This window comes from Eschscholzia californica, unplaced genomic scaffold (assembly GCF_041429995.1).
Source record: "Eschscholzia californica isolate CP2 unplaced genomic scaffold, dmEscCali1.0.p SCAF_6, whole genome shotgun sequence".
Classification (NCBI taxonomy): domain Eukaryota; kingdom Viridiplantae; phylum Streptophyta; class Magnoliopsida; order Ranunculales; family Papaveraceae; genus Eschscholzia; species Eschscholzia californica.
This window is the reverse complement of record NW_028238483.1, coordinates 19,023,911-19,037,263: the sequence shown is the minus strand read 5'-3', so window position 1 is coordinate 19,037,263 and position 13,353 is coordinate 19,023,911. Positions and strand designations below refer to the sequence as shown.

The following is a 13,353-nucleotide window of genomic DNA, read 5'->3' as shown; positions in this document are numbered from 1 at the left end:
GAAACTCCGTCACCACTCGGGCAGTCAGGGTGAATCGGGCGGGCAAATTTAAATATTCGAATGATCAAATCCCGCCCATGCCCGGTTAATAACTAGGGTTGGTCGGGCTTCGTGCAAACGAGCATCGGGTAACTCATCTTAAGTTTGACTGTATACTAACAAGCTCACGACCCAAGTAGGGTGTCTGTAAAAATTTAGAGAGGGATTGCCCTACTTTCGTGTTAATTAGATTTACCCTTTCAACAAAAAAAAAAAAAAAGATTTGGGGCGAGAAAGAGAAAGGTGAAGTTTTCCCAAATCGACAGCAATCAAGGAGGGGACGAGAGTTCTAGGGTTCTGAGTTCTTCAATGCCCACTTTCTCTCTCAAGGATTTCTGGTGAGGTTTTTTCTAATTATCCTCAATCGAAGACAGCAAGGAGCCGAACTTCTGACCAACTAGGGTTTTTTTTATTTTATATCTTAAATCTTCATTTTCTCTCTCAAGGATTTGGTTAGTAACTTTAACTTATAACAATTTTCTCATTTTTGATGTTTCTAAAATCTTAATGTTCTAACTCATAGAGGTCATTGATCCTTATTCCATGTTATAGATATAATTTTGCTTCCCCTTCAATGAAATTCATCAAGAAATTGATGAGTCTCTTTTGAGAATTATGGAGATGGTTTAGGTTGTAGTCTTGTAGACCAGCTGCTTGATGAAATTCCTCTTACTTTCTTATAAGTTATAAATCATAGATAAGTATAAATTTAGTTCATTAGTTGATGTTTAAATAATTGTTTATTGACTTAGCCCTGTATAAGTTTTTCTTTCATATGTCGTGATGAATTGCCCTGAACCCAGCCACCTGATGACCTAAAGCCCGTTCTTCCCGTTGGGGACTAGCATGGGGAGCCTTGTTTAGGAAATTTTTACCATCGAAACCCGCCTGCTAAGATCAGGACCTACTAGGAGACCGGGCAGCTGCCGGTCTGGAATTTGTTTTTATTATAATAGTAGGTGTAACTCTGTAATTTGATATGTTTAAAAAAAATTCTTAAGGGTAGCAATCTGTGCGTGTTTAGGTTTTGAGGAGTTTGAAACTTCATATTGGGCGAGAACTAGAAGGTAGCAAAGAGAACAACGAAGATTCAAGTTTGAGTTTGAAGGATTCATGTTCAGGATTTGAAGGATCCAAGTCGAGAAGGCAGCAAAGAGAAAACTTTCAGAAAAATTGATTAAAAAAAGAAGCAGGTTCCGACGGATTACAGCATCTTCTACTTGCTTGTCCCTAAACTAGACTGCCTTCACTATCTTTCAGCCGGGGATCAGTCCGGCAAATCAATCAGGTATATACAGGACATTACTCTTAAACAAGAAAGAAAGAGATATAACAAAACTCTAACATATTACATTAAAATTCAATCATATTTGAACAAAATTTCACCTCATCAAAAAAACTTAAAATGATAAACAGATAAATCAAGGCTACCTCAATACACTAATACATTTCTAGTCTACTAAATCTCTTTATTTTCACCTTCTCTTAGAGGTAAGGTTGAAGAACAACCGTTTGGATAGTGGTTCATTAGATGTGAATGTGACCCTTGTCACTAACCTTCCAATCATCAATAACAACAATAACATTAGCTTTTCTAATCGTCGCCTTGTCTAATAACGTTATCTCTGCTTTCTTGATAGTTTTGGAAGTAGAATATAGGTTTTGTAGTTATTCTTTTTTGACTAACTTTAAGTGAGAGGCCTCCCCCTACCTGAAATCCTGGTTCCGCCCTTGCCTTTTTGCTATAAACTATCTGGATTGTCCGAGTCTGAACTAGAGGTACTCATGGGCGCCTGAGTTGTAGCTAGAGACCAACTACGATCGTCGAATTACGAAGTAATTCGCGGCTAACTTCGATCGGATCCTACAACGGGTTACACATAAGAGTGACAAATTGATCTAGGATATGACTAGTGGGAGTGAGATATAATCATGGGAGTGTCCCATAAACATATCTCATAGGCCTAAAAAGGAATTAGGCAAAGATAGTACAAAAAGGCCAAAAACAGGGTTTTTGGGCCTAGACCGGTTCGGGTACTTCTAGGACTCGGATTGGGCTGAATTTTGGAAGGTTAGTTGCTGATATAATAAACATTATATCTGCCAATTTTCGTGGTGTTTGGGCACCTCCTCCTTAGGGAATTGAGAAAATACCAATAGTTGCTATTTTCGACTATTTCCCTAAATCTTATTCTAAAGGGTGTTTTAGGAAACCTAAAAGGAGGTGGACTCTTATTAGGGTTCTATATAAACACTCTTAGGGCAGAGAATAAGGTGTGGAATTTCTCTCTAAGCTTTCTTACTCTACCACATCAAGTAGAGAGGAGAAAGTGAGCTAATTCCCATTACTATCAATCTAGTTAAGAAGAAGGTCTTCTTATTATCCAACCACCATTGGTGTGCTAGCTATACAACAAGGTGGGAGATCAAATTGATTGCTCGTGTCCCAAGTAGAGGAGCTACACTTGAAGCTCTTGGTCTTCTTCAATCAATTCAACTAGTTCGAGGGAAAAGCGATTAAGGTAATCTACTATCTCCATTAGATTAATTACTAGTTTTGCATGTGATCCTGGGAATACTAGTGTAGACATTAGATGTCATATTTCCGCTATAAACACTAGTAGAAGGGTATAAATCCCTACAGTTTGTTCGTCTTTGTTTTGTAGTATGAAATAACAAATATGGGTCATTCATTTTAGGGTGCTTCTAAAGGCACCGGGCCAGAAGGCAGTTAGCATCCGGAAATTTTATTGACTTGGGTCAATAGCCATTGATCCGAGTTCTCTATAAGCACCGGTTTTTAATGTGGGTGACATTCACCTTCATTTGCTTCTTCCATCTTCTTCTTCCAAAATAAAAAGAATACCAATTCATTTTTTTTCCAAAACAAAAATCATGTGTGCTCATCTAGACAGTGTAAGTAAAAAAAATTCATTTTTTCTTATTTACTTTATATTCCTGTTAGTAAATACACAAAATTGAAAAGAATGGGTCCACTCTCTTCTTCCTTCTTCACCACATTTCATCCACAAAATAAACTCATTTTCTCTCCTCTTCCTTCTCATGTTCATCTTCATTCGTTCTACATCTCCTTTGTAAATGTAGAAGAAAGATTGCAAGATTCAGAAAGGTAGAGAGAGAGATGAGAATAAGGGTTTTTAGAGAGAGAAAGATGAAGAAAACCTTGCGAGAAGTAGCAGAGGAGCTGGTCATGGTCGAGTTCACGAGAAAGAGAGTGAGGATTGGGATATTTTTTAAGCCCCGGATCAGCTGATCCGTTTGGTCATCTTAGGTCCCGGATCAGCGGATCCGTTTGGTCTTCTTAAGTCCCGGATCAGCTGATCCGTTTGGTCCTCCTAGGTCCCGGATCAGCTGATCCGTTTGGTCCTCTTAAGTCCCGGATCACCTGATCCGTTTGTTCCTCTTAAGTCCCGGATCAACGGATCTGTTTGGTCCTCTTTAAGGCTCGGACTGGTTCAGTTCGTCCGATAGATTTTGTTTGATTTTGTGATAAACGGATGGAGGTGTTAGGGTTAAGTTGGCTTTGACTGGTGCCTACATAGTTGAACGGTGCTAACAGAGAAATGAGCAGTTGGGCCTGGTGCTAATAGAGATGGATGCTAACAGCCTTTTGGCTTGGTGCCTTTAGAAGCAACCTTCATTTTATCATGTCTCTTCGTCTTTGTTTTGTTGTTTTTATTATTAGCTAAATCCCTATATGTAGCTAATAGCTTATATGCATATTAGGTTTGATTCATGCTTATATATTTAAAATGGTAAAATATTTTTTCGTTACTTTACAACCAATCTCATATATAAAAATGGTAAAAACATGAAGTACCGTACACAAAGGAAAAAAAATAAAAGATTGTCAAATCTGCACGGAACCTGAAAAATATGTGTATAAAAAGAAGAAAAGGATTGAGGAATCCATGGAGGAAGCTTGGAACTCATTTTTATGTAAGATCATTTGGAGTTCCTCGAAGAATTGTGAATATCTTATAAGCATTCTAAAGCCACTGTAAATAGCCTACCATACCAGTGTTGATATTACTTTCTTAATGTCCTACTTTCACATGGAAATTTTTGTTCATATTCATGTAAATATCTCTTATTTTTTGTTTCCCTTTTGTTTTAGATTTTTTACTTTCTTTTTTATTGAACGTAATTGTACTTGGCTCAGGGCATCGTTTATACCTTTAATTAGTTAGAAGTTAGATACCTATCATTAACATAAAGCTAGAAAGGAATGAAAAATTAATAACTACAACGTTCTTAATCAATTTAGAAAAAAATACTCTAAATAACGGATTATCCTATTTCATATAATTCTTTTTTTCTTTTTCTATATTTCAATGAAAATGAAACTGACATATCCCAAAAACATCATTCGTGCCGAAGGCACGGGTGGCTATACTCTAGTATATATATATATATATATATATATATATATATAAAGTTTTTAGAGAGAATGTATGTGCTTGACCCTCTGAATTGCTTTTCTGACTTTTGCTGATGGTTCTTCAGATAAAATGGCTGGATCGTCAAGCTGAGAAGCTGAACTTGGCTCACCGAGAAAAGCCCTAAATGAATCTGCTACTGAATATGAAAGTGATTTCAGATTATAACCACCTTCTAGGAAAAATACGCACCGTCCTCCGCATAATTCCGTCGCTAGTTGTTTGAGGTTCGATGCCAGCATATAGTATGTACTCGTCGTAAATTGTAGAGAGGCTAGTGGATCTAGAACATGAGCATCGTATCTGATCATAAAAAAAACACCAAACCCAAAATAATGATAATTAATAGTAATTCGTAAGTAATAAAGTAGATTCTCAGTTTCGAGGTCTGCTCTGATCGGGTGTTAACATGTGCATCTCTCCGCTGACAGAGAACCGGGTTAGAATCCTGGTTGTGGAGGTTTATGGTCCTTTACAGGACCACATTGCAATTTAGAATTGAAGAAGTAAATACTTTTTCCTCACCCAGCGGAAACAAGAATAATATCTGGCTTGAATCTTTGGGCAGCCGGTACAATGACTTCCTCGAACACATATCTCATCGTTGTATCTCCAGACCCTCCGGGTAAAGGCACGTTTAGTGTTGTTCCTTCTCCTTTTCCTTCACCCGTTTCATCTATCCTTCCTGTTCCAGGGTAGCTGCCATCCTAGACATCAAACATTAAAGTTCGTAGTTACTATGGTCTCTAAAATGATTGAGCGGTGAGTCTAATATCTTTCGAAATCCTACAATGGTAATTCACAGTATAAAAGTGTTGGGCGGTCCACTAAGGTCATGTTTGGGAGACTAGAATGGTTCTATTATGATTTGGTTTTGCTTTCATTCTCCGGATAATATAGATGCATCGGTCGAAAAATCTAACAAGGGTAGTAGCTTCAAAATCTCCACTACTGCTGGCAAAATCTGATATAATTTGTATAATGATGAAGTGCTTACTTCGTGAGTTGAAAGGAAGTAAATATCCGGGTCATCATAAAATGCATCACTTGTTCCATTTCCATGGTGAACATCAAAATCAATTATGAAAACCCTCTTTAGTCCATGAACACGCTGAGCGTAACGAGCTGCCACAGCCACATTTGCGAAGACACAAAAGCCCATAGCGCCTTCAGGAATAGCATGATGACCGGGAGGCCTTATCAAAGCGAATCCAATTGGTGGACTGTTGCTGATCTTTGATGCCGCTACCTGGATATATACATCCAACGTTAACAAAAGAAATTGCCTAATTTCCTCCTAGATATTGCCTAATTTCCTCCTAAAAGTCACGAGACAAAGTCTCATCGGAAACTGAATATGGGAGAAAAGAACCATATGGCGGTGCTTGTGTTTTTCTCATTGTCTGAGTTCAACTCGTTGAACTCGTCTCAATCTGAATAATCTGAATCGAATTGACCCAAAGTCAACCTGAATCAGCCATCCAGGCAAATTAGACAAAAACAAACAGTTTGAAATCAGACTTGTGATATTTCAGATCTTTGAGTCAGATTTCAGATCTTACTTAAGAAAAAAAACACTACCTCAATCTCAGCATATGATAGGAGTTAGAAAAGCTACTTTACCACAGAATCAACTAAGGAAATGCCTGCTCCAGCAGCAGTGAGTGACTCCTGAAATGTCTGCATCATCAATAGATTCAATAACATAAGAAAGCTCACGATTAGGTAAAGTAATCCTACACATGGATTTCATTTTAAAAAACTATATTAACCAAGTCCAAATATCTATTATCAGAGACTAACATTACATGGTCAGAGCATACATCGTGGTTGATTTTTCATCCGATCATTCGAAAAGACCAATTGTTTTCAACTTTTAACAATAACACCACACAATCTGAAAGAAGCAAAAGCTTAAGTGGCAATCTTACAGTTGAAGTAGCATATGTTGGCCCGCTATCTTCGATGAAAATAAGACCTTCTTGAGAAGCTCGACCCATAGCCTACATAGGACATAATAATATATAAATTTACCCAACAAGATGTTCCAATTAAGTATTCTGTAAGTCCAATAGAAGTTCAGGTTACTGAACTCCAACTGCTCAGGAACGCTGGCTTTGTCCTTTAAGTCCTAAACCCTAAACCGAAAAGTTTATATTCCACTTGGTTGGGTTGCAATATTTTGTTTCTCCACTGTGGTAGCAGGGCTTGGCTCTTCGTTTTGGAGGTTTATGGTCTTATACAAAACCAGTGTGCGATATAGCGCAAAAAATACCTCCAGCCTCAAGTGGAAATGCAAAGAATTGATACATTCTCGTCTCCACGTAACGAAATTTCAAATTATGTTACTTTCTTTCTTTGTATAGGAAACCAACTGCAAGGTCGGATAGGAAAATGAGATTGGTACCTTCTCCAGACCAGTAACATAAGATCTTGCATGAACAGCTGCAATATCATCGATACTTGCGAACTTGAAATTTTGAAGTTCAACCACGTCTGAACCACGATGCTGAAACAAGAGTTTAACAAAGAACAAGTCTATAGGTGAAAGAAAGAGAAAAACAAGAATAGGAGAAACGGATTTCCATTTCACTATTAAGAATTAACTTCAAACGAAAAATATTTTGAAGACAATATTCACTAATATCTAAACAAGAACACAAGTTGTAGATAACGGAACATAAAACCGAACTAACTTCGTACTGTCCTTCTCGCAGCCAAATCTATAAATGGCTTATTTTTTTCTACATTATTACGGAAATGGGTTTCACTAATAGCATAATGAGTTCTAACATGAAATTAAGAGTGAAATCTTATTTTATACCTTTGGTGTGAGCTCCATCTTTTCAAGAGCACTCGTAATTGCAGGAACTCTGAAATGAGACTCTGGATGTTCTTCCTGTTAGTTAGTATTAAGTCACACATCAATTCAAGATAAAATAGAAGTAAAACTATCTGAATATCAAAGGTATAAAATACTACTTTCATGTACTTGAGAAGACTACAATCTCTCAAGTGCCTAAAAGGCTCATATAAGGGAACTTTACACCAATTATAGAGAACATGAAAATCGGCTTCACTACGGTAAATAGATGTACGATGTACAAAATGGCAAACGAGTCAATACGTCACATGTTCTTTGGGTGTGGAGACTCATTGCAGATATGCAAGCATTTCATAGGGGACAAGAAGAAGGGACAAAAGCACTTATAGTAGCTACAATTAGAACAAAAGAAATGTTACTGGTGCTACACAATAAATAATACGCGCATCCGATAATTGCTGCATACCTGGTTATGACCCATTGCTGGTGCTACACAATAAATAATACGCGCATCCGATAGTTGCTTATCGGAAACAGATACAACTGCATTTTCTTCTACACCTTTTGAACAAGAAACAATATCTCTATGATTTCTTAAGGAAAGTTTTTTCTTTGATCTCGTACTCGCACAGAAACTTCTCTCTTGTTTGAATATTTTGTTTGCTAAACTAAACCTGCAAAGGTTCTCTTGTTTAGCAAGCAATGGCCGGCGCATCAACCCCAAGAGGTTCCCTGTATCGACCAAACAAGTAGTGGAGACAGAGTAAGGGGTCAATGTTACCCGAAAAGCTGATCACTACGGTCGTAGTACGTGAATCGGTGCGTGATACGCTATAGTATCGGATATGCTAGGGGTATACATATTAGGTATTGGTTGTGCTGCATGTTGTTGGACTATTTCCCTTTGACAACATATATATACTCTTTATGATTTCTTATTGCAAATAATTAGTACTTGGGGTCATAATTTAAATCAAAAGGATCATATTAAAGAAGAATCAAATCAATATTGTACTATATTATATTGGTATCTTAAAGAGTAGTTAAATCAGTAGAAATCAAACCCTCATTCAGATAGCTTCTGTGGGTGGTGCAGAATTGGAGAGAAGACTGAAGATTCATTCTCCTAGGATTCTCCAACATCTGAGGAAGGAATGAAGGATGAGGGTTTTCAGTTCTTCTTCCTACTCTTTTTAAAGCAAGGAATTAAATATTTCTTGCCAATAATGGCTCAAGTGGTGAGAGGTAAGTCTTCCAATATAAAGGTCAAGGGTTTGAGGCACAAGCTTACCAATTAAAAAAATTAAATATTTCTTGCAAGATTTTCGACCAAAGTTTTCAAGATTTCGGCAAATCCAATAATAACAGAAAGGGAAATTTTAAAGGCAATGTATCTTTTTGTTAAAGGCAATGTATCTTGCCCCCAAGACTTGGTCAAAACAAGTTGACCAAGTTTGGTTAGAGTCAATGCTATCAACCCTATTTTCCGGCAAAAGTATCCTGGCAGGCAACCTCCGACCAGCTATCTAACCTGCAATAAAAAATATTATATCTCTTTTTCCTCTTCTCTCTTCTTGTCCTCCAAACCAGAAAAAAATTGTAATCCTAGTTTGTCTAATTGAATTGAAAATCGATTCGTTGTGCTCTCTATCCTTCTTTATTTTTGATAAAGTAACTGCATTACCCCACCAAAGATGTAGTATAAATAAAAATTAAGTCTTCGAGGGTTTTAGACTTATCGTTATGTGTCTGTAACAATATACAACCCTATTAGCAAGGAAAAACCATATAAATATTCACAATGTGATAACATACAAGAATTAGTGAGAGTATTTTTAGGCTCAAAACTAGGGGTGGCAATTTGGTCCGAACCGACGGTTTTTTTCCCAAACCCGTCCCTAATGGAACGGGTTTTACCGACCCGTTTATTAAACGGTTCGGGTTATGAAGTTGAAACAAATAATCGAGTTCGGGGCGGGTTTGATATTAGATAGTAAACTCCACCCCTAACCAATTAGTACCATATATATATATATTAAATATATGTTTTATTTATGGTTATGTTTCTAAAACTTTAATCTTATGTTATCAATTTAACTATGTTATGTTATATATTATTTAAGTAGTTGTAGTGTTTATTATTGATAAACTCAAAGTCTTATAAAATTTTATTAACGATTGTTATGTTACTTCATACTAAAATAACTTATGTGAAACAAAACACAAAATATTTTGTTTGAACCCGACCCGACCCCACTCATGTTACCCACTCATGTTATATTAAACGGGGCGGGACGGTAATGGTTTAGCAATTTTTAATTGCTGCAGGTATGGTAATTGAATATGTGTCTCGATTAATTATTGGGACGGTAATGGTAAAACCCGTTTGCTAACGGGACGGAGTTGGGAAGGGGATGAACCGTCCCAAACCCGCCCCGTTGACATCCCTACTCAAAACCAGAAACTGAGAAAAGAATACTGAAGTGGGAATTCAAGCACAAATACTGATTCTTAGGGGTTTAAGTTATTTAGGGTTTTGGAAAATGGAAGATGCAGTGAGAGAGGGAGAGGCAACCTGCTTTGTTATGCTTTTACTTCAGCATCTTTGGGGAGGTTTGTGAGAATCAGTGGGGAGGCAGTATAAATAAGCAAGTTTACAGAGAAGAAACCTTTATGATGAACTAGAAGTTTCCGGCGAAGGGGTCATCTCCTTCGTCGGAGAGAGAATGAGAAGAAGGAAAGAAGAAGAGAAGAGAGAAAGAGTCGACTGACAACTTGACGCCGGTAGGTCAAACTTTGATCTACACATTGCCTCTTAATTGCACATTGCTTTTAACTAAAATACGGATTGCCTTTAGCGAGATTGTCTTTAACAACTTTGGGCATTGCCTATAAAATCTCCCTAACAGGTATATGTTGGAGATTGAATCATTTCCAAATATGATTTATTTCTTGTTTATTTATCTTGTTTCCTTATTCATTGAATCATTCTTTCTCATTTACTACATCTTGATTTCTGCTTCTCTAAGAGAAGGGTGCTTCTAAAGGCACCGGACTAAGAGGCTGTTAGCATCCATCTCTGTTAGCACCAGACCTAACCGCTCCTTTCTCTATTAGCACCAACTAATTATGTAGGCACCGGTCCTTCTCAGTTAATCCTAACCCCTCCATCCATCTCTCATAAATCTAAACCAAATTGGGAATTCCAAACTTTCTCTTTCACAAGAAGATGGAAGAAGCAAACGAAGGTGAACGTCACCCACATTAAAAACCGGTGCTTATTGAGACCTCGGGTCAATGGCGAGTCAATAAATTTATTAGATGCTAACAACGTTTTGGCCTGGTGCCTTTAGAAGCACCCTTAAGAGAAATATGATTGATTTGAAGAGAGATTTGAAACCCTGGAGAGAAAGGGAGAGCCGACAGATATTTTAGTGAAGAAGGAACCTCATCTTTTACAACAGACACTTCATGTGTTATTTCAGATTCGCCCCCCCCCCCCCACCCCCCCCTGACAGTTACTACTTATTGCAAATTAGACCCATAATGTAACTGTTTGAGAGCTATTAAGGTTAAATAATTCAATTTTTACCCTAAATTAACTGTTATATTATAAATTGAACGCTACACTAATTGTGTTAGGGTTATTAGAGCTTTATAATTCAATCTAGCCCCTAAAATAATGATTTTACTGTAGATTAGACCCTAAGTTAATTGTTTTACGATTATTAAGTTTAATTTAGTCCCTAATCTAACAGTACCATTGTAGATTACACCCTGGCCTAACTATTTTCGGGTTAAATAATTCAACTTAGCCCCTAAGCTAACTATTTTATTGCACAATTTCATTATATTCTAGGGTTAAATAATTCAATTATGGTGAAAGAGACTTGTTATGCACAATTGCATCATACTTATGTCATTTTGCAGATTTGTAAAACTTCCACACTAACCGAAGCGTTTCCACGAAACGTTTCCACTTTTATACCGACCGAAATTTCCATCGAAACCGAAGTTTCATTACTTGGTTTAAAGGCACCCTGCTACTGCTAACGCACCTACTTGCAACCTGAATACTCAAACAGGAAATTTGGTCGAAGACCTAATTTAAACTTATTTATAGTTAAAAAGACAAGTTATATTCCAGTTGGCCGTGTACAGGTTAATTACTGAAGTATAGTTGTTGATGAACACTCTTGGATCTTCTAGACCATAGTAATGGTTGAGTGCTGGACGTTTGAAGTTCTTCGGCTTCTCTGATTCCAATATTTCTCGGCAGAGAGGGGGTTGGTGGATTACCACTTTTCCCCACAACCTCTCCTTCTCTCTTTCTCGAGTCAGCTCCGATACTTGATGTATGAGCACCTCGCAAACGGTTGGATCATCTACGCATCCTTCTCCGACTCCCTTGTTTTTGGGGACGTACGGCCGATTGGGATCCAACGTTTCATACTCGTCCAAAATATTCTCCAGATGCATCTGATCGCCAGGTTGTAAGGTCAGTGCTCCAGAAGAGAATATGTTGTCGGGTGAGACGAGCCTTCTTGCGTGCATCTTGATTGCTTCTTTTCTTTCTTCTGGTGCTCCGACTTTCCTAGCCGTTTCGGCTTTGCGGAGACTTTCCTCCAGTTGTTTTGCCTCCTCGTCCCTCCGGAGGTAGTCGGCCTTGAGTTATTCTAGCTCGGCCATAAGCTCTACCACGTTGGGGAGACTATGCGATCCACGAGGCGTATGCTCGCTTGAAGACATGTCTGTCTGAAGGGCTCAAGGAAATAGTTAGTCTGAAAAGTAGAATGAATAAGATTCGAGTTACCGAACTGATGATTTGCTGGAGAGATCCCCTCCTTCTAGCGCCAAATGTTGATGTAAAAAAATGGCCTTCCGCTAGATTAGCATGAAAAAGGGAGTTGATGCATGACAGCCTCCGTTACATATGATTGTTCTGTTTAAGTTGATTATTGTTCCACCTAGTTTTTCCTGCTTCCAACTCTGTTTCTTTTTATTCCAGCTCCTTGCTCCAGCTCTTTGCTCCTTGTTCATGTTCGTCTGTTCCCAAAAAGGGGGGAAAACCTGCAAAGGGTTCGAAAACCGCTCCGACGCTCAAGCCAGTTAGGGTGCTCTTTGCAGTAAAAGAATGAATATTGATTGATCCTTTTTGGAGGGAGAGTTGTGAGAACTCTGAGTTTCTTGTGATCTTTTAGGGTTAAGAGATCGTGTCCCGAGAAGGACGATGCGGGGGGCCTTTTATAGGCGATGTTAGGCCGACTGTGTTTAGTGGCGGTGGTGAGGCGGTTGCCGTCCAACCAATGGAGAAGTTTCCTCTCTTGAGTATCTAGGGTTTCTCTTAGAGTTTATCTCGAATCTTCGATAACTAGAAGTTCCTAAGTTCAAGGATTCTTCGTAGATATCTTACCGAAGTGATAGACTCTAAAGGAGAAGTTTCCTCTTTTAGATACGTGGAGTCCAAACTGGCTTAAACACTCCGAGATATGTAGCTGTCTGAGATCTCTCTGGAAGCTTCGGGATTAAGTCGGTAGGTCTCTTGGCGCTTCTGCCTCCCCAGTTCTGGGCGTAAGACGTTGGCCGAACCTGTGTGAACCCCCTTACTCCTTTGAAAACCCCAGGACTGATATGTTCATGCTAAGGGCATTTTGCAGGGCTGGTTTCCTCTGGCCGACCTCCCAGTTAGGGGAATATGTGGTGGACCATCAAAGGCCCAACTGTCCTGATACCTTAAGCTGGGTTGACCCAGTGGACTTCAGGTCTGATCTTGCTTCAGACGTTAGTCAACGTCTGGATATTTTGTGCATCATCAGCTTCAATCTTCAGACATAGGGTTCATTCTCTGCAACTTTTTTGTCGGAGAAGACGAGAGATGAAGAGAGATACGAGTCTTAGGGTTCATTCTCCGCAATCTTCTATCGGGAATGATTCAGGAGGATTTGGGTTGATTTTAGGGTTGGATTTAGGGAGGAAAAATCCAAAATCCTATAAAATCTTAGGGGGTTGGGTGGGATTCTGGGCTAGTAC

General features: G+C 38.5%; 1 protein-coding gene and 1 long non-coding RNA gene across 3 annotated transcripts; one reads left to right on the top strand and one right to left on the bottom strand.

Annotated features, from left to right (window-relative positions):
• Window positions 1–218: 218 nt before the first annotated feature.
• LOC147532213 (uncharacterized) lies at window positions 219–4,893 on the top strand. Its single transcript, XR_015227940.1, has 3 exons — window positions 219–491; window positions 1,064–1,327; window positions 4,567–4,893. It is a non-coding gene; the product is annotated as an uncharacterized LOC147532213 (long non-coding RNA).
• Window positions 4,280–10,017, bottom strand: LOC147532212 (histone deacetylase 10, chloroplastic-like). 2 transcript variants are annotated; one of them, XM_086649216.1, is made up of 10 exons: window positions 8,802–9,035; window positions 8,388–8,466; window positions 7,790–8,055; window positions 7,324–7,398; window positions 6,907–7,008; window positions 6,431–6,502; window positions 6,123–6,179; window positions 5,497–5,748; window positions 5,025–5,206; window positions 4,280–4,802 (listed from the first exon to the last, which is right to left on the bottom strand). In XM_086649216.1, the coding sequence occupies exons 2-10, from the start codon at window positions 8,464–8,466 to the stop codon at window positions 4,502–4,504; spliced, it is 1,386 nt and encodes a 461-aa protein (XP_086505342.1). In that variant the 5' UTR covers window positions 8,802–9,035; the 3' UTR covers window positions 4,280–4,501. The 2 variants fall into 2 exon arrangements, with proteins under 2 accessions (XP_086505342.1, XP_086505343.1); XM_086649217.1 differs by lacking the exons at window positions 8,388–8,466; window positions 8,802–9,035 and adding an exon at window positions 9,899–10,017.
• Between the last annotated feature and the right edge of the window lie 3,336 nt (window positions 10,018–13,353).